Genomic DNA, 26,729 nt, shown 5'->3' with positions numbered 1-26,729 from the left:
ACGCCCACTGGCGACAAGATTTACATCTATGGAGTTGACACTTAGAACAATTTTCTAACCTTTGTTGTTGACAATTTTACTGCATTGCTGCATTAAAAGTAATGGAGTTCTAAACTTTGGTGTCATTTGCCACTAGTGGGCGTTGGCCTTAAGTGTATGCAGAGAAACGGTTTTGCATTTTGAAATAGACTTTAGTTTTCCAAAAGCACATGGGGTCAGGAGACCATGTACCAAGTTTGGCAAAAGCACATTTAGTTTTCCAAAAGCACGTTTTGTTCAATAAATACTAACTCTTTGGCTTATTATGTTTAGATGTGTTGCTGTGTTAAGAAAGTTTAGAAAAGGCATTTTAAGTATACTGAAGGTAAATGCTTGTTAGCGATTTATGTGAAAAGTTGCTGGGCCATCTGTACAAATTAAATGGCTCAATAGATTAAGGCAATATCCTTTCATATAAAACTGGAGACCAAAACTATAGCCCAATTTAATGTTTCAAAAATAAATTCTAACCCCAATGAGGAAGGACAGTTCATTACAATCAAACACAACAGGACACAAATAGATATTAAGCGATAGCACTTTATTTAAACATAACCAATTCTAAGCCACAATACTGAATAACAAGACTCAATGGCTGCAGCATACATTGTAAAAAAATCGATCAGATTTGAATGCCTTAGTTAATGAAGTTTCACTTATCCTGTACTTGGAGGTCAATGCAAATTTGAATAATTTTTAAAATGTCTTAATTCATCAAATTATAATTCCTTAGATTTTTTTTCTCTCTTTAAAAACACAAATGTAACATTTTGCAACATATAACCATTCACTAGCACACATTAGGATTTTAACAAGGCAAAGTGCTTTCAGAGATTGCATTGTCACAGAAAATCATGTACGGCTTTTCTCTTTCCCCATTTCTTTTAGGTGGGGGCTGAGACTGGGGGTGGGGGTGGGGGTGGGGGTGGGGGTGGGGTGGGGGTCTGTAGAGGTCCTCTGGAGTAGTGGGAGCCCTGCCTAACAGCTGACCTCTGAAGTGGGATGCATCTGGCGATTTAAGGCTGGATACGATAAATGTGTTTCCTTCAGACGGAGCGCAGCATGCACCCTAACTCAGCCTGAATTGAACCAGAGCTTCTGTCGGTTTGTTGCTTTTGGAGTTACATTAGTTTTAAGACGCAGACACATGGACACACCATCTCCACACAGTCGAGAATATTTCCCCATCAACACGACAGCTGTAAACGTGGTATAACATATGGCTTGATGCACACAAACACACAACATACACAAACACACTGTCAGGATGTGGAAAAAGGTGACGTCTGCTCACTGAGTAAAGGGTGCTTTTGAGAGGGGCTCATTGAAGCGGATCCGTTTTCAATAAAAATTCAAAGAAATGGCTGCGCTAGGACCCAGGAGAGTTTGTTGGTCTACCGACAGCTTGGCTTAGACATTCCTGTCGTTGGTTGCAACTATAATCCTCAACACTTAAATATGACAGACACAATCACTCTTTTTTTTTTTTTGAAGATAGAAAAAACAAATATTTTTTCCATCTTTTTTTTTTCTTTCTTTTAACCTACAGAAATAGGTGGCTATGCGCTTAGCAGACAAAGATGACCTGTACATAATGGAGGTAGGCACAACAGAAAAACGATACTCAGTATTTGTAATACTAATAACTTTTTTTCCAACAATTTCCCCAAAATAGCATGAATTTGTGTATTACAAATGAAGTGTAAATCCACTTGAAGATGAAAAATGTGGTCAATTCTGTATTCATTTCTGTCACTGACATTTTGAGGTAATTAGGGTTTCATATTGGATCTACTACATCGCTGCTTTTGTCCTCTAAGCCTTAATAAACACCTGCTTTCTCTGACACCAACCACACACATGCATACATGCACACACACTCACTCTCGATCAGGTGGCAGTAGTGGAACGCCAGTGTGGGTGGGGAATAGGGCAGAGTTACTGCCAGGCTTCAGGTGTGCCCTGTAGGCTAACACTAACCAGTTCAGCTCTCCCAGGTCTCCACAGACCACAGAGAAGAGGGATGGGGGAAGCCAGTGGGAGAGCTCTAAAGCTCACTTTACACGGCTCTTTTTAGAGGACACTGAGAACTTTTCAGAATGGGTGTTTAAGGCAACCAACAGCCTTATATTCCAGATACAGATTTTGGAAAAGAATTCAAGCGTTCAGTCAAAACAGTGTTGAGATATCCTTTTCAAAGGGTTAAAGTTCACAAACATCTTAGACATCAAAACAGTCTATCAAACTAAATACAAAAAAGCCCACAAACTTTTAAAGACTAGAAGTACCATGATCTTACCATCACTAGAAGGGAATGTATTTTTTTTTTAAGGATTGACTAATTGGAGAGCAGAATCCTTGGGCTTCTGGTTGTGTAAACTAGTCGAGTGTAAAGTATGCCAAGACATGGAAAAATACAAATTTCTTTACAAAATATTCAGCGCCACGCAATGAGGACCAACACATCCTCAGTCTTCAAATGGGAAATGCTTGAGTATATTAACTCATTCACACTCACACAAACTCACATAGCACATAGATATGGATGTCCTAGTACCATAAGGTAGTGATTGCAAGGTGGTTTCCCTTCATCCTGCATTATGGTATTCCACTGCAAGACTTCTCAAGCAGATTTAATACCAACACATCGATGTCCAGACACATCCGCAAACATATGAAGCTATGCCAACTGCATCAAACACCTCCCACTTGTGATTATCATAATTCACTTTACTTTGCTGTTAATTCAAGTTTAGTTTCCAGGTTTAAGGGAAGTAGCAGGCTGCAAAAAATGTCTTAAAAACAATGTTAAACTCCCTTCGCTAGTCACAGTTAATCAGTCAAATTTCTGGTTAAGATCAGATTTAATCCAGATGAACCCTGCGTTAAATTAAACAAACATGCCATTCCACTAACATGCAACAATCCACACCTAGGAGAGCTACTCTTGATAAATCAATAAAATCTAACACCCTTCCAGTAGAATGCATAATGTTTCTTTATTGGTGAGTTGAAACAAAATATATTTTTTTTTATGCTACTTACATTCGAAATTACACATTTTATAACTGTTTTTGATTTTGGGATACTGTAATGTTGCCAGTTCTTTAGTTCTAATAGGATGTGTTTCCAAAGCTGTGCACAATCTTAGGGGCAATCTTAATTACAGCACACAGCTTTTTTATTGTGCTCACAAATGGAAATATTGCTTAACTGAATGAACTACTGATTATTTGGCCATGGATGAACTTCTGTTTCCACACAAGGATGTTTACCCAATTGGAAATCACCTTGAAAACCAGTCCATATTCAAACCAGGAGCGCTGGCGTTTCATCATGGAAGGTTACTGTGAACAAAACTGGCAGAACAGAATTTGGGGACTTAGTGTCAAGAACTTCCTCTTTGGACTTGTGCTTTGAAAAATCTGTCAACACAAACTCTGTACACAGCTTTGACAATCATGTCCACAGACATTGCTGTGGCGACACAAAATGAACTAGCAGGTCAACAGAATGGCTTCCAGTTCCTTGGGATTAATGGAATTTGTGAAAGCCTAATGCTACAGGTGGATGGACCCATTACGGGCCCTGTGAAACGGGACTACTCGGCGGTAATTCGTAAGGCTTCAGATTGGCTTGAATGGAAGACCATTTACAGAGACTAAATAAATGACTGTAAATATTTTGAATCAATTTAGTAGCTCTTCAGAAATTATGTGACCATCTCTCATGAAGTAAGACACTACAATTACCTGTAGAAATTAACAAAATCACCAGCAAATCTCTAAACTCTAATGCATAATCAATATTCTTGGTGAGAAATGCCAACATGCCATAACCTCTTCTACAAATCGATGGCGTCTAACTCCTCTCAGTGTGGTTACAACTGAGAACACCACATTTCTGTGAGGAAATAATGCTCAGTAGAGTCTATGGTTTGAAATTAATCTAAAAAGAAGTTGCACAAACTAGGCAAATCATTTAAAATAGGTCATACAGGTTTTAACATTCCAACTGCACAGCAATGTTCTCACCCCATAACTCCATCATGCATAACATAAACTCCATAAAACATGGGTATTTGCATAAGTTGCCATACATGACCTCAGCCTCCAGTTGGGACCATCTGAGAGAAAATATTTTGACACCTTCAGCCCTGAATATGTAGCAACTGTCCCTTCCAAGTACAGAAAACCACTGAAAGATCACAAGCTTTCAGAGGGTCCCACTGGTGTCAAAGAAACCTCAGTTGGAAAGTGCTCTGACCAAACACAACAATGAACTGTGGGTAGGTTGGGTGAAAGGCATTTGGATGTTCACTGGGCTGAAATCCTCTCTAAGACTCCAAAGGATACTGTGGCACATGGACAAACATCTCTCAGGTCTTATGGACGCTAACTTCTTGCAATCTCCACTTGCATCCTAAAAAACCCAGAGAGGTAACACAGAGTAGTGACCTCTGATCACTGAGAATAGCCTTTAACATTATCAGAGGACACAAGTTATCAAATGAGAGAAGGTCACTAATATTACTTCCATGACACAGCTGCGATATAACCATGAGGCCAGAGGGCATAGTACTATGGAGGCAACCTCAGGCTAGTGACAGACATCAGTCTACTTTCCATTTGTCTAGAGCTGCTAAGGAAGGAGGGGAGGTTCATGCAAAGGGTAGGATCTTCAGGTGGATTTGTCACAGACAGCTCATTCACATGGGTCGGTACATTTAAAATGACAAGATGTACAGCTATCAGAGTCAAGGGATTAGCGGAGTCCCTGCTATGCCCATTTAGAATCTGAAGGTTGACAAAAACTTGAAAAACACTTTTTTTTTTTACATAGATGCATTATTATTGTTTTTACAATATCAACATAGACTTTGTTATATATTAAACAAGGTTATCTTCTATAACTGCAGCCACTATTGATATGAAAACCTGTACACCAATTATCACCAGTAAGGTAACAAAGACTTTTTTTTTCCACTTTTACATTGAGGGAAATCACGTGGTGTACCCTTAAGTTTAAGGCATGCTTTCTATGGGGGGCAGGGGGAAGGTGAAAACATAAAAGATTCTCTATTGCCTTTCACCGATGCTTCAAGTAAAGAGGGACACTGGTGCCCTTGGAGGTAAGGCTCAGGGGAGATGTTGCTGCACAGATGCTGACCTGGGACCAGCCTCTCTCCCCTCTATCGCAGTCTGAGCAGTAGAATAGAACATGACAACTGGTCCACAGTCAGCACTTATCAGGAGCAACTTCTACCAACACCGGAGGTAAGTGGGAGATTTCCCAGTAGACTGTGCTGTGGACAGTATCACTGTAGTTAATATGTGACACGACAGCTATGATGACTAGAATATAAACTAACTAAAAATAAAAAATAAAAAAAATAATAATAAAAAAAAAAATTAAAAATCTAATTCCAGCTTTCCTACAAACCCTCTCAATCTTCAAATCAGAATAAAGTTCTGGATGTTAAATAATCACCAACATATACTTTACAAAAAACAAATACTATTAATTCTCAGAGAGCTGTGATTGCTCACCAACAAAACTCACGAGGCGCTACATGAGAAGTGAATCACCACTCCTGTCAAATACAGATCAACTTCCTGTACGAGTTCAGATGAAAAGCCAAGTCCACAACTAGTATTTCCGTACCCTGAAGAAACAACAAAGGAAAACAAAACTCACAAATGTACAAAATCACTAGTCATGCCCATTTTCTTCAATGCTTGTGTGTGAATAATTTCTCACTGATGCTCCGATGTTTTGTATATCTGAGTCTGTTAACTGCTACCATCTCCACAAGTTTGTGCAAGTCTATCTCTTTTCCTCTCTTCTCAAACTGGCCGACTGCAATATTGCTTTTCAAAAACTCAAAAACATACCTTACAACAGAGATCTGTCTGACAAAATGCACATTCGCTATGGGTTTGATGCTATACAGATGAGCAGAGGCAATAAAAACCCTTCAATCTTTCTCCTAGAATACTCAATCATTCTGGGAAACGTAGTCTTACCCAACATTTGAGCCAGTTAAGGATCTTATTTTTGTAAAAAAAAATATTTAATTTCACCACCTTGAGGAGTGTAATGAACTGTGTTTTTTCCAATCATTAATCCTTGCTGTCTCACCGATACAACTTCCACTATTTCCCTTTCAGTGAGAACAAAACAAGACTAGTTATTTGCATCTTAGTGAAGGTCTTCGGAGAACAGCACTAGTAAAGAGTTTCACTTGTGATAAGGACTTTGGGAATCAAGCACTCTGGAAAAAAACAGAGATGGCCTTTGTAGAAACAAAGGCAAATGAAAAGGTGAGAATCACTCTTTGAATCCCTTTTTCCCTTCTTTTGTGCTGACCTCCACTGGAGAAAGGATGACCAACGGCCCAATTGTTTTTTCCAATAACCATCAAGGACAAACAAGAGACGGATATTGCTACGGCACTTACGGGTCTAGGTAACAGCATGGGGCGTCGTTAAGGTTGAATGCTTTTTGATATGCAATCAATATGAAAGAAAGATGTACACATTCCAAACAAGTACAAGAGTTGATGTAGGCTTGTGCATCACAACACAGGAAGAACATTAGGAGGTAACTGTAAGGCAATCGCAGTAGAGATTATGGCTGCCATTTTGAATTAACAACCACTTGAGTTAGGTTGCTTCACAGGACAGTGCTTAATGGAGGGGCCCTAAAGACAGGACCCCATGAGCAGTGCTATAGATTACATTGGTGTGAAATTTGTGCTGAGAACATAAGGCATATGCACTGGCTAAACCTATAACCCGCTTCTTTGCCAAAAATAATATCCAAACACTGGCTCAAATGATTAGACTGCGTTTCAAACCTTGTCCATTTGTTCTGCAGATGGAAGCAGAGGTGGAAAAAATGAACAGGTCCCAAAAAAGTGTGTCAGACTTGCATTAATTAATCTATTACTTTTTGTCTTTTTGTCTAGAGACAGTGCAGTAATGTCAGCTTCACTAGTCTTATCTACTCAAAATTTAGACCTTACATTCACTTTTAGTCAGCAAATTACTGTACTATGGCTCAGCAGAGATGTCTGTAAATCCACGTATAGCTATACATAGTTTGTGTTCATCAAATGTCAGTTTTTGTCCTCATTTTTTTTACATCCTTGCTCTTTTTGGCAACTGGTTGAATAAAGGCAGTGCAAATAGTTTTTTTTCTGTTTGAAATGGACTTTTGTGCTACACATGTATGCACATACAGGTGCAAGCTTTTCTTTCACTGCTACCAAATAGTGATCCCGACAAGAGAAACCATCCCTACTCATATACCGCTGCTCATACGTAGACACAAACACACACACAAACAAACACACACACAGCACATCTGCTCACTAGTGAACAGTGAGACACCCTCTCACCTCTTTTGCTGAAGTAAAACAACTGTAACCCCTAATGTTAATATCTACATAGGTAACATGTATACATAAATACACACATACATATAGATATTTTAAATATACAAAAGTGCGTATTCATTCGATAAGTGCTTTGGGTCTGGACTGAGCCATGTCCTATACAATGAGCCAACGCTTGACAGGGGGAATGGGGTTGGGGTGGGAGGAAGGCCTTCAAAACAAAAAGCCAGGCTTTTTTTTTTTTTTTCAAGCAAGCCTGTTTCCTCCATCACGGGCCCAACTCTCAAACCCTCTCACAGGACTGAAAGTCTGGCCAGGGTGCGGGAGGAGGGTTTGGGCTGTCAGTACTTCGTACAGCTCTTGACAAGACAAGATGGTTCACATGGGGAGCAAGTCCCCTCACTCAGGCCAGCCAATCTGTGGCAATATTTCACTTGCACTCATCCCACTATCCAAAATAAATGAAGTATGGTAGTCCAATTTTGAGAATCTAACAAACAAAAAAAAAACAACAAAAAAAAAACAAAGAAAAAGTTATGCGGGTGTTAGAGCAGGATGTGTTTCTCTCTTGCTCATTTGCCCACTCTTTAGTTTGAACAAAATGTACAATTTCAAATAAAAATCCCTTCTCCTATTCCGCTGAATTAGATTATTATTAAATGGCTTATTTGTTGATGTGATATCTCCGCACCAGCAACACCCTTGTCTGACATCATAGAAAAAGGCCTATGTAAAATGCCACAAAAAGTTCAGGTAGCTTAATACAATCATTTCTTTCAGCATACTAGTACAAATATGAGAAATAGCAATTACACTGGTTTTGGCATTTGCTATTCCTGCATATAGTAAAGGATATTGACTTTTTTTTCTTAAAGGCTTTAAAATGAAATACCTTGTGGAACACCAGTACTGGCCACATCAGGGTGCAAGATTAGCATTTGCTTTTTTTCCCCAACTTTCCTGTTTTTTTTGTTCTTTTTTCCTTTTCCATTTTTTTTAAATATGATACCTTCTCGTTCCTATTTTAATGCACCATAGACCTGACAATAAAATCTCAGTCTGCAATGAACTTTGAATTTGATGCATAAAAGTATGTGTCAATATATATATATATGTATATATGTATATAGATAGATATATGTAACTACCAATACCCCATGAACATTTGTGGTATGTTTTCTATATTCTGTTAAAAGAGAACAATTGTAGGTATTGTGGAATTATGTAAACAGCAGCGGCAACTAATAGTTCTGAGTTACAATCTGAAAGGGATTTTTACACTGTAAATTTTGCTAAAGTGACTGGGAAGCACAACATAATTATTTTCCTCCCTCCAAAAAACAGTAAGCACACATACCAAGCAAGTGCACACTCTGGCCATGACCGCACGCATATGCCGTTTTTTTTTTTTTTAAAGGAAACTTGTTTGGATGTCAAGATATTTGCACAAGTCCCCATAAAAGTGTTTCCTTACAAATAAAAAGCCCTTAGTAGACTGATTGTCATTTCAAAATGAAAAACAAACATAACTAACAAAACGAAAAAACAAAACACAAGAAAAAAGCGAACACAAAGAAACATAGCAGTCTCCCTCTCCAGCTGCTCTTTGAGAATTTCTATCCTCTGCCACCAATCCTCACCAGTACTCCCCCAGAGCTACACAGAGCCGAAAAATGTTTGAAGTAAATTGTGTTGCCTGATCACCTGGAGTGCAAAAGTCAGTCAATAATACACTTTTAAACTTAGGCTTAATACATTGCTGTTTGTTTCACGACGCAAGCCATAAGGCAGAACCCTATGGTACTCATTCCTGCTTAAATGGTCAAGTAAAATTGTGCAAAAATTTAAATAAAAATGCAAACACACCAAATGCTAGTTTGGATTTCACTACGTCTCCTGGTAACTACACAAAAACAGTTAAGGCCAAGGCAGCTGGCACTAACACTCAAGATTTTCTAGCAACAAACTGACAAACTAACACACTACATAAAAACTCTACCTTACACAAAAAAAGCTTAACTGACTGATATAGCATTTAACACTTTTAACTATGGAATAGATGGCCAGCTGTGCAAAAAAAGCATGGAAGATAAAACGCCTACAAACTGTTTGCAAAATAATGTGTAAAGAAAAAAAAAAAAAGTCTGATTTCTTGTTTCATAGCACCACACGGCCTCTTCCACTATCATTCAGGAGCACCTTATTGAGTGTCTTACTTAGCGGAGCCTAAATTGGTTAAATAAATGAAATCAAACCCAGCCTGTGTACTATCAACAGCTACAGTAAGGCCAGGAGGTACAGAGAGAAAGAGCAACAGCTACCGAGGCTGCATCCAACAGACAAGAGAAGTGGAGCACAGAGCAACTACATTCGGGGAGAGGCAACAGCGTTTTAAAGGTTGATATGGAACAGATCGAGGACGTGCTCCAACAGCTAGCTAGCAAGCTCGATAAGAGATTTGCAAGAACATGGAGATGATTATCCAGGTCCAAAGGAATCATTAGGGCACAGTGTGAAATGCTGGCAATTGGCTGGATGAGATTACAAGGGAGCTAACCATCACTGTGATGCTCTGTGTGACACCAGGGATGCGCGCCTATTGCCTGCTGCGGTTTTAGAGTCTCGTAGCAGAGCAATTGTCATGCGATGGACTTGGGAAGCTGTGGCCAACACCTGTACTCAGGGACGAACCCGAACGACAAGGCCTGGAGTCCACAGCCCGGGAAAATATTTGGCCGAGCCCACAAACCCTGGTTACTGGACAAGTCTACAGTGATGCCGTTTATGAGGTCATTATGTTGTTTTTTATATGTTTTTAAAGCTTCAAGTGCATTGGACCTGTAGATGCATTCAATTTTTTTTTTATTATTATTACTTTTTTGGTGATCTATGATTTGGTGGCAGTTGAATACATCTAGCATGCAGAAATGATATGTAATCTTCATAGCAGGTGATGGGCAACATGTAATACCAGGCAAAGGTAACGGGGGTTGTTAGCATTCTGTGTGGCTCTGTGGGAGTTAGTATCCTCGCATGAAACATGTAACACCTTTGGTGGTAGCTTTCTTACAACAGTGCATATTTCAGTAAAAGTGTAAATATATTTTAGCCTTGAACTGGATAACCATGTTAATTTCTTAAAACCAACTGCTTTCTTGGCAGAATTCTAAGGAAAGTAAATCAGAGGAGTATTAACATCCAAAGCCTTGCAGGATCAAGCGAAATGTGAGGTAAGACATTTTGAAGGCTCTCTGAGTATTGCTCTTAAATAAGAATGAAGGGGGGGAAAAAAAGACCCGCTTTTAAATACCATTAATACAATCTACTAAAAACAAAGGCAATTATATTTTAGCAGCTATATTGAAAACATTTTTTTTTAAGTCCTTGACACCCTATTGTGCAAACATCAACTTACTCACATAATGGATCATCCAGACAGTTCTCTGTACTGGAAAGCAATGAGAGGTGGAGAGAGGAGCAACTTTTGAAAAAGTCCTGGCGTTGGTATGGGTGCTTGTTGTTTTTTTTTCCTTCTGTAAGAAATTGCATTGAAAAATGTTCCTATTTTTGTGTGAAACTCCTAGAATTGTTCTCTTTTTGAAGTCTCAAAAAATCATTCCACATAGTTTGGGGAGGAGTGCAGGATCAAGGTGGTGGGTATATATCACTGAAAGGGGTACTTAAGGTGGGTCAGGTGGTGGGTATATATCACTGAAAGGGGTAATTAAGGTGGGTCAGGAGGGGATCTTTCCCACGCTGTGATTAGCATGATCAGCATCATTAGCTGTTTGTGAGATTTAGGCACAGCACTGTAAGACATCTGGACATTTCCAGAAAGAGAAGCCCAAAAGATGGCCATATATTTCTTTCACTCAATCGCACATATTTTTTTTTCCTTCATCTTCCACTTCTGTGAGTGGAAAGGCTGACAACTCCTTCATGTCTGAGTTTACTGTGGGGCAGGGGACCGGTGCAGACAAACCCTAAATGCTTCTATCAGTCAACTTTACTCTGTAACTTTCTTTTATTTACTTTTTTTCCCCCAACATTCACTTAACAGGTAAACTTTGTCAAAAACAAACCATTGCTGTGACATAATTATCAGGGGAGAAGCAAAGCTGTCAATGTGGTTATTATTGTGACTGTTTAAGCATGTAAATAACTGGAGTGGCTGGGTAAAGTTTTATCATAAATGGGCCCCTTCATTAGAATGCATCATGCGAGGTTTGTCTGCACGGGAAACGGTACCCCCACCCCACTCCATCCTGTGGCTGTGCAGTCAAACCTGTTGGTTCCTCTCCTCTGCAAGTCTCCCGTGTGGCCCAGACTGGCTAACTGTGCCTGCCACTTGACGCCAAATTTTGAGGCAACCGTTTCATAGCTCTTAAGTTCGGATACCAATTTCCTCGGAACAATGAAATTGTTCAATGTTTTTTTTTTTTTTTTTAATACACTGTTTGCTTGTTTGTTTTAGGGCATTGTGGGAAATGAGAGAGAGAGAGAGACAATGGAGACGTGGAGACAGAGAGAAGGGAGTGGAACAGGAATATAGATTTTGAGTGACAAATTTGCATATAGGTTTGACTGCACCCATCAGGTTAAATTCTGCGCACTCTCACACACACATACAATTGCAAGCATACACACACACACACACACTAATTAGTATATTCCTGCGTGTCTACAGTGTGAGGTGAAGTGTTGGGGGTGGGGTGGGGTGGGGATGGGGTGTGGTTGTCAAGGTGAGAGTACTGGGCTATGGAGGGAGGGGGTTCAGAGCTGAACAGGGAGGCATGACTGAGACTTCCTGTGTGTGTGTGTGTGTGTGTGTGTGTGTGTGTGTGTGTGTGTGTGTGTGAGAGATAGAGCAAGGGGGTTGGTCGGTGTGCACACACGCATGTGTGTATGTGTGTGTGTGTATGCTTGTGTATGTTTGCTTGTGTTTGAGTGCGTGTTTGCTTGCGTTTATGCCTGTGTGCGTGTGTCTCACTCGGTGAGGCAGCTGTCCTTGGCATAGCCATGGCGCAGACTGCCGTTGGCAAGTGGTCGGTGAGCGGCGGCGATGCCGCAGTGCTTGAGCAGGTTGAGGCCGAAGTGGGCACTGCTGGACTCTTTGGGGGGAAAAGGCTTCATGGTGGACAGTATCAGGGCCAGGCAGTCAGCCACGTCCTTGTTGGGCGCACACGCCAGGGCTGGGGTGTGGCCTGAGGGAAGAAAATAAACAAACACACACACACAAACACACACACACACACATACATACAATGCAATCGATCAGTCAAATGCCATGTGAATGCTTCTGTAAACAACAATTTCAAAAAAAAAAAAAAAAGACTGGTTGGGATAAATTTGATTGTCTAGTACAAAAACTCAAACTATTTAGTTCTGAGCAGTGTAGCCTGGGCAGCATGATCGATATGATGTATATATGAGCTTACCCTCTTCATCCACTGCCAACACTGTGGCTCCACGACTCAGAAGCACCTCCACCACCGTGGCCAGGCCGTTGCGAGCAGCTATATGGAGGGGCCTGCAAGGAGTGGTACAGGGCTAGTTAGCAACACTGGAGGATGGTGGCTGATTTGATACACAACTCGGCTATATGAAGGGGCATGGATGTCTTATTAATGGGCTAGTTAGCAATAGAGGAAGTTGACTAATTTGAAACTCAACTCAAGAGTTATATGAAGAGGCATGATTGACTTGATATAGGGCTAGCTAGCTAATTAGAAACTGAACAGTCAAAACAACCACACACCAATGTTCTGCAACCCTTCTGGTGTGACAATTTGGCTGTAACACATGGCAATCAAGCAGAGCTCCTAAAGACATCCAAAATTCTCCCAAATGTAAAAGTTTTGCCAAATATTACCATGCGAGATGCAACGCCAAGTGTTCTGAATTGGCAACACTGACTGCGCTTCCTCTTACAATGAGGAGAAATCAAAGCTAAAAAGGAGAGAAAAGGAGAGCAGAGAAAGGAGAGCAGAGAAAGGAGAGCAGAGAAAGGAGACTCACATTTGTAGTGCGCTGTTGGTGGCGTTGATGAGAGAGGGATCGTCTATCTCAGCCAAGATCAGGAGGGCACACATCTCATGGCCCTAGAGGACAAACACACTCAGGGTCACATCATACAGACATTTCTTAATGCAGATCGTTTCAGTGTGTGTCCGTGCATAAATAAGTATGCAAACCAGCCTTCTCCCTCTCTCTTTTTCTCTGTCTCACACACAACACAACACAACACAACACAACACAACACAACACAACACACACCTTGCTGCAGGCCAGGTGAAGCGCAGTGTTGTTGTTGATGTCCAGCAGTGTGAGGTCTGCTTTGGCTTGGTGCAGCAGGATCTCTGTAGGGTATACGAGAGCAGAGAAACTCAAGTCTTGGCTATACAATGCATGGCTATACTGGAATGTTGCATTGTGTCTATACAGCAAAGCACACTGACTAAAACCACTGTGTATAACAATGTACTATATAGATAAATTTGTACTTGAATAGGATTTAAATCCATTTTAACACTGACGAAAAGGGTAGATAAAGTTTTTCTTTCTAAAAGACAACGCACCAACGTGGGAAGTGTGTCCATTATCGGCGGCAACCATGAGTGGCGAGTGTCCGGCATGATCAACAGCATTGACCTCTGACCCCTGCACCAGGACCAGCTGTAGCCCGGCAACACTCTCGGCATGAGCCGCGGCATGCAACGGAGTTCTACGCAGACAAGGAGAGGCGACAGGTTAGTTCACACAATGGGTCCATTTCAAGGTTAGAGTACTACCAGTAGAGTTCTACATCTAAAAGCTTTTAATATGCCACAAATGTACACTTAAATAATGTATATCTTTGTTTAACACACTCACCTTCCTTTAGCGTCTCTAATGTTAACCAGCTGTGTTCCCAAGGTTTCCACCAGCAGTTCAGCAGCACCATCATGGCCATTGATTCTGATGGGGACAACCGACATGGTCAGCATCATCACAGACAGCATCACCACAGACACACACACACACACACTCAAACACACATATTGGCATTAAGTTTACTGTAGAGGTCACGGTGGTGGTGATACTCACAGAGCACAGTGCAAAGGGCTGAAGGGGTTGCCCTCCTGGATACTAAACGGTTTGTGTTCAAGTAAAACTTCCAAACAGTCCTCATGCCCTGAACACAGACACATACGGAAAGACAAAGCAAATATTCAATGACGGGGCAGTTGGCTACAAAAAAGGCCAATAACAGCGGTTTAGTCAGTATTCCAGTGTTCAGTTAAAGCAGAAAGAAAGAGTTCATTAAATCAAGGTTATGGACCCTTTCAACAATAAAAAACAAAAACAATGCTTGAACATTCTATTTGGGCCCCAATCTACTTCCTCTGTATTAAGATAACATATGGAATGTTAAAACGGAAGCCTTGTGGGGCCAACTATGATGCTGATAATGGAACTCTTGAAAGGGTCTATATTTTTTCTGTGATGAACAGACTCACTCATTAGTCACAGACTTGTAGAATGTGCCGTGTGAGCGCACGTGCATACAGTGTCCGAGAGGTAGGTATGTTGACACGCGTGCTTGCCTTTTCTTGTCACCCTACTATACGCCTTGTGTGTTTTGTGTGCTTACCGCGGCAGGCAGCCCTGTGTGCGGACATGTGGAATGTGCTGTGTGAGTGTGTGTGTGTGTTGGGTGAGTCTGAGGAGTAGGCATATGAACACACATATGTTGTGTACTGACAGTTAAATGGGTCGTCACATTAAAGCCAATTCACACCAAGAACGATAACGATAACGATAACTATAACGATAAAAGCGTTCACACTGAACAAGGATAAACAAAGTCTCTCCTTGTGTTAATGAATGTGATGGTTAAAATTCAATGGGTTCTGATTGGCCATTAGCTTTTTATCGTTCTGAAAATCGCTCTGAAAGTGATCCCCAACGATATTGTTCTTCATGTCTTTATCGTTATAGTTTATGTGCGGACGTCGTCAATTTATATTAACGAGAACAATATGTATTTGTAGTTATCGTTATCGTTCTTGGTGTCAATGGGCCTTTATTGGTATGCCATCGCAATTCTTTGCCCCCCAGTGTGCTCACCGTGGTAGGCTGCCCAGTGAGCGGGCGTGTAGCCGCTGTAGTCCAGCAGTGAGTCGAGCGGGTCGCCGTGCAGCGCGGCGGCCAGCATGAGGCCCAGCAGCTCGCGGTGGCCACGGGCGGCCGCCAGGTGCATCGGGGTGCGTCCCCGCACGTCGCGGCACAGCGCCAGCGCACCATGCTCCAGCAGCGCACACACACACTCCTCAGCACCCACCGCCGCCTAGTGGAGAGGGAGAGAAGTGCGCGCCAGTCATTTCAGGCTTCATCCACATTCATGTGTTTTCGTTTAATAATAGGTGTCTTTCCATGTCCACTGACATTTAGAAAAGTAAGGCATTCCACATATATCTCAAATGTCACCACACCACAAATGTCAACGTCAAATCAATCTCTTCAAAAACATAATAAATTATTTAATTAATTAATTAAACACTGACTGCCTTCATTCATTTTCAAGAATATTAAAGGAATGGACCCTGACACACATTCCAGTATTTAGATCTTAACACAAACGCACAAACACACACAAACACACTTACGGCTCGGTGCAATGCAGTGCGACTCCACTTGTCGCCGATGTCAGGATTAGCTCCTCTCTCCAGCAGCAGGTGCACGGAATCAGTGTGACAGCCCAATGCCGCCAACATCAGAGGTGTCCTGCACGCACAAACATGCCATTTTAGGCCATCACCCTCAACAATGGTCCCCTACAGCTCTTAAGGCAAAGTCTTCCAGATGAAGTCACAAATCAGGATCACAAATGGGGCACTGTACCCATGCCTCACCCCGACCTCACACTCACTAGCAGATAATTATAAAAACCTACATAGTATTCATGACAATGACAACGACAACTGAGTACAACTCCGGATGACTGAGCCCAATTGTGCAAATACACAAAGGAACAAAAGCACTTACTGCCCCTTAGCATCTGTGACGTCAATGATGTCAGCAGAGTTGGCCCGGTTGACCAGCATCAGTAGGCAGTCAGCATGACCATTGACCGCTGAGGACAAACAGGTCAGCACAGGTCAGATCAAACGCTTATACTGGTAATAGTAAGACATTAAATATCACAGCAAAACCACAATATATACAACTTAAATAGGCATGTACATTGTAGAGACAGGTATTTCAAGATGAATCTTTACTATGCTTTGCTGTCACTTAACAATATTTTGTTTTCACTGGATCAAATGCTCAATAGCATTCAGTAAAAAGGGCTGAAACAATTGTGAGATGGGTCTCCTTCAATCACTTGTAGCGAAGTCTCATTCGATCAGTTAAGCATGGTCTCGTTGGCGAGTGATTGGTTATATAGTTTAGCTCAAGCAGGAAGTAGCACTGAAAGAACACGCACGCACACACACACACACACCTGCCACGTGCAGAGGGGTCCACTTGCGTCCGCGGTCCTTAAGCAGGCTGGAGGCCCCATGGGCCAGCAGCACCTCCAGGCAGGCTGTGTGGCCTCTGAGGGCTGCCAGGTAGAGCGCCGAGCGCCCCATGGTGTCCCGCACGTCCAGACTCACCAGCGTCTCAGCCAGAACCCACAAGGCTTCACAGTGACCATAATATGCCTGCAGAACCACACACACAGACAGGCATTAGGATGGAGGACTTGTCTGCTTTACCAAATGCACGTTATTGTTTTGGCTACCAAAACCAAATCTGGACAAACTAGAGAGAATTTGAGTGGAAGTTAACACTCACAGATAAGTGCAAAGGGCTGACTGGGACACTACTCTCCACATCTCCCAAACAGTTGAAAGACATCTCTAACAGCTGAGGGAGGGAATCAGAAACAGAGGTCAGTCTGAAAATGTGTCCATTTTATGGGTTTAATGGTAAAAATAGACAGGCTAGTAGTGTAAGGAGTAGTGATGGGCATCAATCTGCAGCATAGTGAACAGTACTGACATTGGAAGCATTTTACTGCTTTCAACTTTCTCTCACTTTCTCAGTCTTTGTGTGTGTCCATGTGTGTATGTGTGTGTGTGTGTGTGTGTGTGTGTGTGTGTGTGTGTGTGTGCACGTATGCGGCCTTGCTCACTCACCAACTCCAGATTCTGCTTGTTTCCATAGGCAGCTGCATAGTGGACTGGGCTGTAGCCTCTGCTGTTGCGCAGGGATGGGTCAGCCCCATTGTCTAGCAGATACTCAAGACACCTGCACAGCACAGTACAGCAAAGAACATTAGTTCATACTACATTTCCATGCTGACATCCAGAAATAACAAGAATACACACAAGACATATAATGATAAAAACAAACTTGTATAAAGTCCATGTGACTAGGCTAGGGTTAGGCTTAGAAATAATCTTTTGAATAACTATGCTTGTTAAGTATAAGTAAGTATATATACTCTTTTGATCCCTTGAGGGAAATTTGGTCTCTGCATTTATCCCAATCCGTGAATTAGTGAAACACACTCAGCACACAGTGAACACACAGTGAGGTGAAGCACACACTAATCCCAGCGCAGTGAGCTGCCTGCAACAACAGCGGCGCTCGGGCAGCAGTGAGGGGTTAGGCGCCTTGCTCAAGGGCACTTCAGCCATGCCTACTGGTTGGGGTTCGATCCAGCAACCCTCCGGTAACAAGTCCGAAGTGCTAACCAGTAGGGCACGGCAGCCCACAAATAGTTCCTAAGGGTGACACTCACAGCAGGCCTTCTTTATCCCTCTCTTCAGTCTGGTTCTCAGCAGAGTAATGGCGGTCCACTCTGAAAATCCAAACACATTCATCAAGTAAAGCTGTAGAGCATTAAAAAGTAATCTGCACACACACACACTAACTTATACTTTCTCTTGTATACATTTTTTATCACTCAAAAACAATAAATGATCGATACAAACAATATCTGAATGTACTCCGAGTTCTAGCTATGGTTCATATTCAACACTCATAATTACACTGTGAAAACGACATTATCCAATGCATGGCCAGGGGCCACCTGCAATGCCTTCATGGACCACCAGTGGGCCACGGACACGTTGGTTGAAAATCCCTGTTGTAGAGAGTGTGTTTGTGCAGGGAGTCAAACGTGACAACGTATGGCTAAGTGCGTACCTGCGGAAGGTCTGGGATGCAGCAGCAAAGTGCAAAGGGCCACAGCCTTTTAGGTCCAGCTCATTGACCTCTGCCCCTGCACTCACTAGCGCCACCACACACTGGTAGTTGCCATTAGCAGCCGCATAGTGCAAAGGAGTCCTGGGGGATGGGGGTGGGGGTGGGGTTGTGGAAAGGAAAGAGATGACTGGGTGTACTGGCAATGCAGGGATCAATATGAACATGTTTATTACAGAAAATCAAATATGACTGGATCTTACCTTCCCAATTTGTCCTTTTTACTCAAGTCAGCACCACTGCTCAACAGCAAATTAAGACATTCAACATTCCTGTGAAGAGAACACTCATCAATTGCAAATATTCTACAACACAAATCAGATGCATTCTAAAGAGCATCAGATATTATTTCTGATTCAGGCCTAAGCATTTTAATAACCATTTTTAAAATCCATACAAACATGGCATGCTAAGGGTTTAAGACTAGCAGACTGACTTTCCAACATCTTTTATTTTGGTGTAACTAACAACTGAAACACTGTGACGAACCATTTCTTTCTTTGCAACAAGCCAATATATTTTCAGTTGTGGAAAATATCAGTTGCAGGCTCAGAGATGTAGCAGGGTGACATGAGTAGACAGCTAAAGTAACAATTTCAAGTTTAAGTGAACTGGCTTTGTGAGATTAAAATCTGATTTTATGTGGATAATCCAAAATTCCACATTCCATCCATATTTTTGAGTTTGAGTAGAATGTGCACATACTGGAAAAGCCTGCTAATGGCTCCAGCTCGACAAGAGGGGGTGTAAAAGATCAAGGGTGAAGTGTGAACGCTAGGGTAAGTATGTTAGGCTCTAGGCTCTGGGACAAAAATACCCAAGAGAAGTGAGAAGTGGGGCTTTCTTTACCCCCCAGACTTAGCAGCATGTAGGCAGGTCCTATGGTTACATGAGCAACACAGGAGGGTGACATAGCTCCTAGCTTGCGGTTACCAAGTTACCAGAACAAAACAAGCAGGTTAGACACGGTCGCTCATTTGTCTTAGCAACGCATCTCACACCACCATCACTCTAAATGGTAGTCAGCCGGTCACATTGCTTAGTATTGGCATAAAATAGACCCGTAGCCTATTCTCACTCCTTGTCGTTGCTCATCGACAAGTAACAAAGCATTTTACTTAATTTGCCAGTTCTAACTGGCGATGAATGGAAACTGCTCGTTTCTAGCCTCTCTCCATTCTCTCCCATGTGACCACGAGGATAAGCTCTGGGACAGAAAGCTGTGAGGTCTCCTTACCCCCCAGACGCAGCAGCGTGTAGGCAGGTCCTCCCCAGGCTGTCTGGGGTGTTTATATCGAACCCCGCTGACAGCACATGCTCGTTACTCAGCGACGACACAATGCTGTACAGTTGACCTGCTCGCCACCGCAACAGAGGAAGAACAGGATATGACAACGCAACAGAGGAAGCATGAACAGGATATGACAACGTTAAAATGACTCTGACACCAAGAGATCCAGAGCAATTACCTAAAGGTCAGAGAACATACATATGTTATGTAGGATATTCTATGTTACATAATGATGCGTCTCACCTGAGGAAAGTAACTTTCGACAACAGTCTGAGAACCCGTAGAGCACAGCCAGGTGCAGCGGAAACATACCATGGATCCCTTGCCTGCAGGCCCAGAGGAAGACAAATGAACAAGGAGGCACACAGTGTGCACCTTCAATACCGGGTATCTATTGATCTGGGAGGACCATCCACTCATTCTCTCTCTATTACCAATCCAAAAGCTTTATGATGACTATGACACCGTTGCCATATTAGAACCGAGTTTCGGTGCCCAACCCAAGCGCACAAACAAGCACACAGACACACACACTCACCTGGCTGTGTCAGCCCCATTGGTCATGAGAGTGCTGATGAGGAGCTCGTGGCCATGCTTAGCAGCTACATGAAGAGGAGTATTGCCATATTTATCCACACAGTCTATCTCCCCACCTGCACCAGGACAAGAGGAGAGGAGAGGAGAGGAGAGGAGAGGAGAGGAGGGGAGAGGAGGAGGAGAGGAGGGGAAGAGGAGGGGAGGTGAGAGGAGGGGAGAGAGAGGAGAGGAGAGGAGAGGAGAGGAGAGGGGAGAGAGGAGAGGAGAGGAGAGGAGAGGAGGGGAGAGGAGGAGGAGGGGAGAGGAGGGGAAGAGGAGGGGAGGTGAGAGGAGAGGAGAGGGGAGGAGAGGAGAGGAGAGGAGAGGAGAGGGGAGAGAGGAGAGGAGAGGAGAGGAGAGGAGGGGAGAGGAGGAGGAGGGGAGAGGAGGGAAGAGGAGGGGAGGAGAGGAGAGGAGAGGGGAGGAGAGGAGAGGAGAGGAGAGGAGAGGGAGGAGAGGAGAGGAGGGGAGAGGAGGGGAGGAGAGGAGGAGAAAGGAGCGGTGTGAGAGGACAGAGAAAGAGATTTAATCCATGTACAAGAAACCAGTCGTTTGAGTCTAATTATGATGTTGCGACATACCTTGTATGACTTCAGGATCAAATGTTATATTTTATATTCCTTGTCTATATGGCAAAAATGTGCACACTGATTTGCACTAAGACATTTGTCTTGTTAGTTTTAGCAGCACAGTAAAATGGGACCCAAGATTGGATTGTCATGAATTACTCATTAACCTCAGGATTGTGTGCCTACATTATCTTAAAGTAGACCTGTGACCACACACATCCCTTTTCACAATTTTGGATGGGTGCTGGATCAGAGAAATAACTCTGAAAGTAAAACGAGAGAGCGAGTGATTCGCACGCAATATAGCTCCCTTGAAAGGTTTTTTTATTTTGTGTGCAACGTTTCGAGCCCCTGGCTCTTCCTCAGGCTACAAACAAATGTTTCACAATGCACCATCATAAATCCCCCCGTCCTCACTCACACGTGAATCACATAGGACAGGGGTGGGCAAACTGCGGTTCATCCGGCTCGCCGAGCATTTCATTTGGTTATCAGGTTGCTCGCTATTTTTTTCCTGCGATAGGGACGACGTTGGTTAGCTTTACTGCAAACTGCTTTTCACTCTCCTTAGAGAATGTTTACAATGTCAATGTCAAAACATCATGTTACCGGCCAATTTTCAAAACCCAAAACGGCCCTTGAGCCAAAAAGTTTGCCCACCCCTGACATAGGACAATCAAGCCAACACTCCATACATTCAATTTACATAGCACTGATAAAAAGTACTACATTATCTTACCATTTTACATAGCACTGATAAAAAGTACTACATTATCTTACCATTTTACATAGCACTGATAAAAAGTACTACATTATCTTACCATTTTGAATAAGGATCTGGGAGCGTGTGAATCGCCCATGGATGGCAGCCATGTGCAAGGGGCTCTTCCCTTCTTTGCTCTAATAAAGAACAGCAGAGAAAGAGTGGACTTGTTCAAAACACACTTGTTATTCACATGGCAAAATCGGCATGCACAGAAGGCAATCGAAAACATCAGGTTCCCACACCATTCGAGAAAGGAAACACCTTTTCAAGGGTCCTTACTGAGGATTTGAGGGACAGAAGTGTTTAACTGAACACACAAATACCCCTGTCCACTGATCTCTCTGTTCTTGGCAGGCGCTGATGCTAACCAGCGCTAGGCCAGTCACAATAACTATTTTTTCTGTCCCCTCTTTGTACGGTGTAATTTTAGACCATTTTATGCTAGCCACACACTACTGCAATTACAGGCACTCTCACCACCCGCAACTGCATGTTTTTGTTCCTAGCTCAGAAACATTTCAGATAAGTTTGTTCACTTAAGATAGTTTTATTGCCATGTTTCTTTGTTCCTATCAGAGACAGAAAACAGACAGGCTATGTATGAGAACTATTTATGTGTATGCAAGCTTTCAACTACTAGCTCTGGTCAAAAGACATAATCTATGATAATTATTCTTTTAGCAGAGATTTGCATGCAAAGGGACACATATACATCCCAGGAACTATTAGCCTGGTAAACCAGACCCTGGAATCTTTCAGATTAAGGGATCTGGCCACGATTAATGAAAATGGCCCAATTCGAGGGGCGGGACCAAGCATGCATTTGAAACTCTCACTGCACGCAGTTGGATAACGTTACGACCAATCACAACAATTCATCAGTGTCAGTCATCAGTGTAGCTCGCCTTTGTTCCGCCTACACCGATTTGATTGGTCCCTCTCGCTCAAGAGATAGAAGAAATTTGGATCATTGCTCATGGCAAGAGTATCTTGCGGGCACAATTCAAATTGTGCTCTCGCGAGAACTCTGGATTTCCAGGGTAAGGAACTATTGCAAAACACTGAAAAAATGAGAAGTTGTTTATTTCACTTATCAGCGAATTTTAGCTAATTAGATTATAGTAACAAGCTCGGTAGTGATTACTATTTAGATTGAGAAGTAAACCAGTTACGGAGAGGGACAGAGAAAACGAATAAGATTTATACAAAAACGGTCTTTGCTGTAGATTTGTGGGACACAGAGATACTATTCTAAACACTGATATGATGGGTGTTGCAGCTTGTGCTGCTGGGAGATATATCTGCAAAAGCTAAAGTATATCGGACTCTGAGACACACGACTGGATGGCCGAACAGCATGGCCGTATCTGCAAAAGTACACCTTCAGGCCTTTAGGTCAGTCATTGCAACATTTTAGGACACAAACACAAATCTACAACAAATATGTTGAAAATGTGAATGTAAACGCAACATTTGGGCCATACTGACGTCTGCAAAAGTTATTTTTGATAACTTTGGAATCAATAATGCAATTATGGTGACAGGCCTAACTAGTGCTAATGGTATATGTTAAAGGATGAATTACAAAAAGAAAACAAAGAAAATCAACAGGGAGGCTGTTCTGGCTTTGCCTTATATTGCTTCATTCATATTGAATAACTGTTTGGCTGCACAACAGGCAACTGACCTGCATGTTGACGTCAGCTCCATTGTTGACGAGCAGCTCGAGGCACAAGGCCCCATTGGTCGAGACGGCAGCAAGGTGCAGGGGCGTGCAGCCACGGTGGTTGGGCTGGTTGACGTTGGCGCCGCGGTTCACCAGCTCGTTAGCCACTGCCTCCTGACCCGTGTAGCATGCCATGTGCAGTGCTGTGTTGCCAAAGGTGTTTGGCTCATCAATCTGCCACAGAGAGCAGTAGAGGAGAGAGTGAGGCAGATACCAGTGAAAGATGGAAAACACTGTTAACAATTCACAATCTCCATCTGAAGAAATGTAATGAGATCAGTGATTATTCAGTCAAGAAATGTACACTTATTATACATTTATTTAATTTAAATGAATGCACAAAGTTAAAATGTATGAATCACAAGTGTGAGCAAGTGCATGCTATTGGGCTGCACAAACGTGTTCTGAGCTAGCTATCTACTCTAGTGAGGTTTGCTGCACCATTATGCATGCCACTATTCAACCACCTTTACTGCAAGAGCCCAGCTGAATCAACTGCAGTGCAGATTATAAACCGCAACTGAGACGTCCAGCAGATATTATCGGATCTTTTACAATATGTGGAAACAGGAGTGTGAGGATGAAGACAGTGATACCTCTGCCCCAAGCCGCAGCAGGTACTTGACCACGTCGATCTGTCCGCTGGCTGACGCCGCATGCAGAGGGGTGTAGCCCCGCTTGTCCCGGCAAGAAACATCGGCGCTACGAGACACCAGCAGCTTGACAACCTCCAGATGCCCTGGACGGGTGAGGACATGGAAAGAATTAGTTTCAAATTCCAAAGCAATGGACCGTTTTGTATGTGTTGGCAGATATATTCAATTGAACTGATCTCTTAATGGAGCAGACACGATCCCAGCATAACAAACACACCACAGTAACTATGGCTTGTGGCAGAGAGCAGCGTGTTGGCCAACTCACCCAGGTAGGCGGCCCAGTGGACGGCCTGACGCTCCTTCTTGTCACTGGCACTCAGGTTGGCCCCGTGGTTCAGGAGCAAGTTCACCATCTAACCAAAACAAAGCACATTGCATTCATTACCACGACACACTGATGTTGCTCATATTTTACAATAGAAAAGCTATGGCGATCTTGCTGTAGAAAGGCAATAAGGAAAGAAATTACAAAAGTGAAAGTAAAAGTAATTGAGTAAAACACAGTGGCTAGACTCATTGAGTCATATGTGGTCTGGCCAAAGTTCTGGCATCGGTTGAGAGCAAATGTATCCACTGCCTTTTTTCTAATAAAACAGCCACCACTAGAAGAACTAGATAAAGATAAACCACAATGGGAATGGCCTTATGCAGAGAAGATCAGCATAAAGGAATGGTGGGGAAATTGGTAGATGGGTTCACGTTATAGGGGTTGGATTCAAAATCCAACCTTCTGCACAAAACCGAAAAGTTCTGGAATCTGGAGCTAAGGTTATCCAAGAATTTTCTGTCACTGATGTTGTCTGAAGTGATGCACCAATCTGACTTCTTCGGTCCCGATATGGATAGCTGGGCTTTGGGCATCAACCAATACTGAGTACCAATCCAATAACAGCATCTAATGAGTGTTTAACACCCCTCCGAACATTGCCTTTGCAGAAGTAGCCGTGGAATGTGGCGCAGCGAGTGTGAAATACCTCTTAACCGCTGACCCTTTGTTTTTAGCTCCTTGACCTAATGCTATGTTAACTTATTGAATGCCAAGCTGTTTTCGGAAGCTTTGTCCTGGAGTGCCAGCAATCTAGACCATTGTTGATGATTTTTGTACAGCCACAGCATATTCTGTGTTATAGCTATGAACACATACAATGGCTCGTTTGAAAGGTGAGACTTTAAGCTCTCAGTGGGTGCAAACCGTGTATTTCTACACGCCTCTGTTCCTGAGAAATCCCAAGCTAAACAGTGTCTAGTTTTCATCAATTTTTTTTTTCTAGAAATGGAGATATAATGTCTTTCATGAAATATGAAGTGTTGCCTGTAAAGTTTCCGGGAAGTGACCTGGCGAGACTGCCACCTAGTGATAGACCCACGAAAATGGCCTGGTTTTGAGCTGACGTGCATGCGTCACTGATTCGACCCAAAGCGGCAACCGAGTTATGATAAAATGTCCAGATTGTGCGTTTTCGATCGTCATATATTTCATTTCCATTCATCACAGAGTTCCCAAAATTACATAAGGTGTATTAAAGTGTCTAGTTTCGTAATAAAAAAAAAAAAAAGCTAAAAACGTAATATTACGTTTTTGGCACTCAACGCATGGGAAGGAAAAACTTAATATTACGTTTTTGGCACTCAATGAGTTAAGAGTCCACTGGCGCACTGCTGACACAGGTAGTGCGTGCACATAGACATATAACAACATAGAATTGCTTTAAGCTATACATAGCTATTTGGGCCAAAATCAGACTCGTATCAGTATCAGACAAGTGGAATCCCTAAATTGTTTCTTACACACATTTTGTGAATTGATTGAGAAACTGCGAACCACATGGATCACCCGAGAACACTTTAATGGTAGACTCGTTAAAGCTACCAATGTACACTGCTGTAGTGGAATGCATTGTAAAGCATCATTGCACAGATTGTGGTATATAGGGATCAATTTCATCACAGAAGATTTTAGCAATAAAGGGTGCCGGTGCAACACCATAAAGAGGTACCAGAAATAAATACAATTTCATGAAAACAGGGCAAAGGAAAAAAACAGCAAGGAAAATCTCCTGTGCCTGACGTTATCAGAAATGTCCAAAGTCATATGTATAATTATCTATTTTTCTTTTATTATCTTACAAGGCCTAGTCCACTGCTGGATTCTGGCACAGTGCTTGGGAACTTTGAGCCCTGTAAAAACCACTACTTCTCATGTGGGCAGAGACGATTAGTGTTATGGGTCACGTGCTGTCGGCTGACCTCAGAGTGTCCACTGTGTACGGCGTGGTGCAGGGCGGTGCGTCCAGAGCGGTCGGCCACGTTTAAGCTGCTGAGCTGCGGCAGCAGCATCTCGGCGCAGCGCGTGGCCTTGTTGGCAGCCGCCACATGCAGTGGTGTCTGCCACAGCTTGTCCCGTGCATTCACTTCTGCTCCCTGCCGCAGCAGAACCCCCACGGCCCTCTGGGAAATGGAGGCACAAGA

The 26,729-nt window shown here is 42.7% G+C and overlaps 1 protein-coding gene across 1 annotated transcript in view; it reads right to left on the bottom strand.

Moving 5' to 3' along the window:
• Nucleotides 1-559: 559 nt before the first annotated feature.
• The window catches only part of ankrd52a (ankyrin repeat domain 52a), a 34,089-nt gene continuing 7,919 nt past the window's right edge, over nt 560-26,729 (bottom strand). The window contains exons 5-28 of the mRNA XM_048253855.1: nt 26,508-26,708; nt 24,526-24,613; nt 24,201-24,343; nt 23,566-23,778; nt 21,934-22,012; nt 20,506-20,620; nt 20,211-20,293; nt 19,914-20,031; nt 18,880-18,948; nt 18,620-18,760; nt 18,213-18,272; nt 17,605-17,716; nt 17,261-17,332; nt 16,926-17,127; nt 16,466-16,553; nt 16,087-16,204; nt 15,548-15,767; nt 14,525-14,612; nt 14,312-14,395; nt 14,017-14,162; nt 13,715-13,797; nt 13,457-13,539; nt 12,877-12,968; nt 560-12,642 (exon numbers count right to left, since the gene is read on the bottom strand). Of these exons, the coding sequence (XP_048109812.1) occupies nt 12,425-12,642; nt 12,877-12,968; nt 13,457-13,539; nt 13,715-13,797; nt 14,017-14,162; nt 14,312-14,395; nt 14,525-14,612; nt 15,548-15,767; nt 16,087-16,204; nt 16,466-16,553; nt 16,926-17,127; nt 17,261-17,332; nt 17,605-17,716; nt 18,213-18,272; nt 18,620-18,760; nt 18,880-18,948; nt 19,914-20,031; nt 20,211-20,293; nt 20,506-20,620; nt 21,934-22,012; nt 23,566-23,778; nt 24,201-24,343; nt 24,526-24,613; nt 26,508-26,708 (2,916 nt within the window). The 3' untranslated portion in view covers nt 560-12,424. The remainder of the gene's footprint in view (nt 12,643-12,876; nt 12,969-13,456; nt 13,540-13,714; nt 13,798-14,016; nt 14,163-14,311; nt 14,396-14,524; nt 14,613-15,547; nt 15,768-16,086; nt 16,205-16,465; nt 16,554-16,925; nt 17,128-17,260; nt 17,333-17,604; nt 17,717-18,212; nt 18,273-18,619; nt 18,761-18,879; nt 18,949-19,913; nt 20,032-20,210; nt 20,294-20,505; nt 20,621-21,933; nt 22,013-23,565; nt 23,779-24,200; nt 24,344-24,525; nt 24,614-26,507; nt 26,709-26,729) is intronic.

This window comes from Alosa alosa, chromosome 10 (assembly GCF_017589495.1).
Source record: "Alosa alosa isolate M-15738 ecotype Scorff River chromosome 10, AALO_Geno_1.1, whole genome shotgun sequence".
Taxonomy (NCBI): Eukaryota; Metazoa; Chordata; class Actinopteri; order Clupeiformes; family Clupeidae; genus Alosa; species Alosa alosa.
Note: the sequence above shows the minus strand (reverse complement) of the source record. Positions and strands in the feature narration are given on the sequence as shown.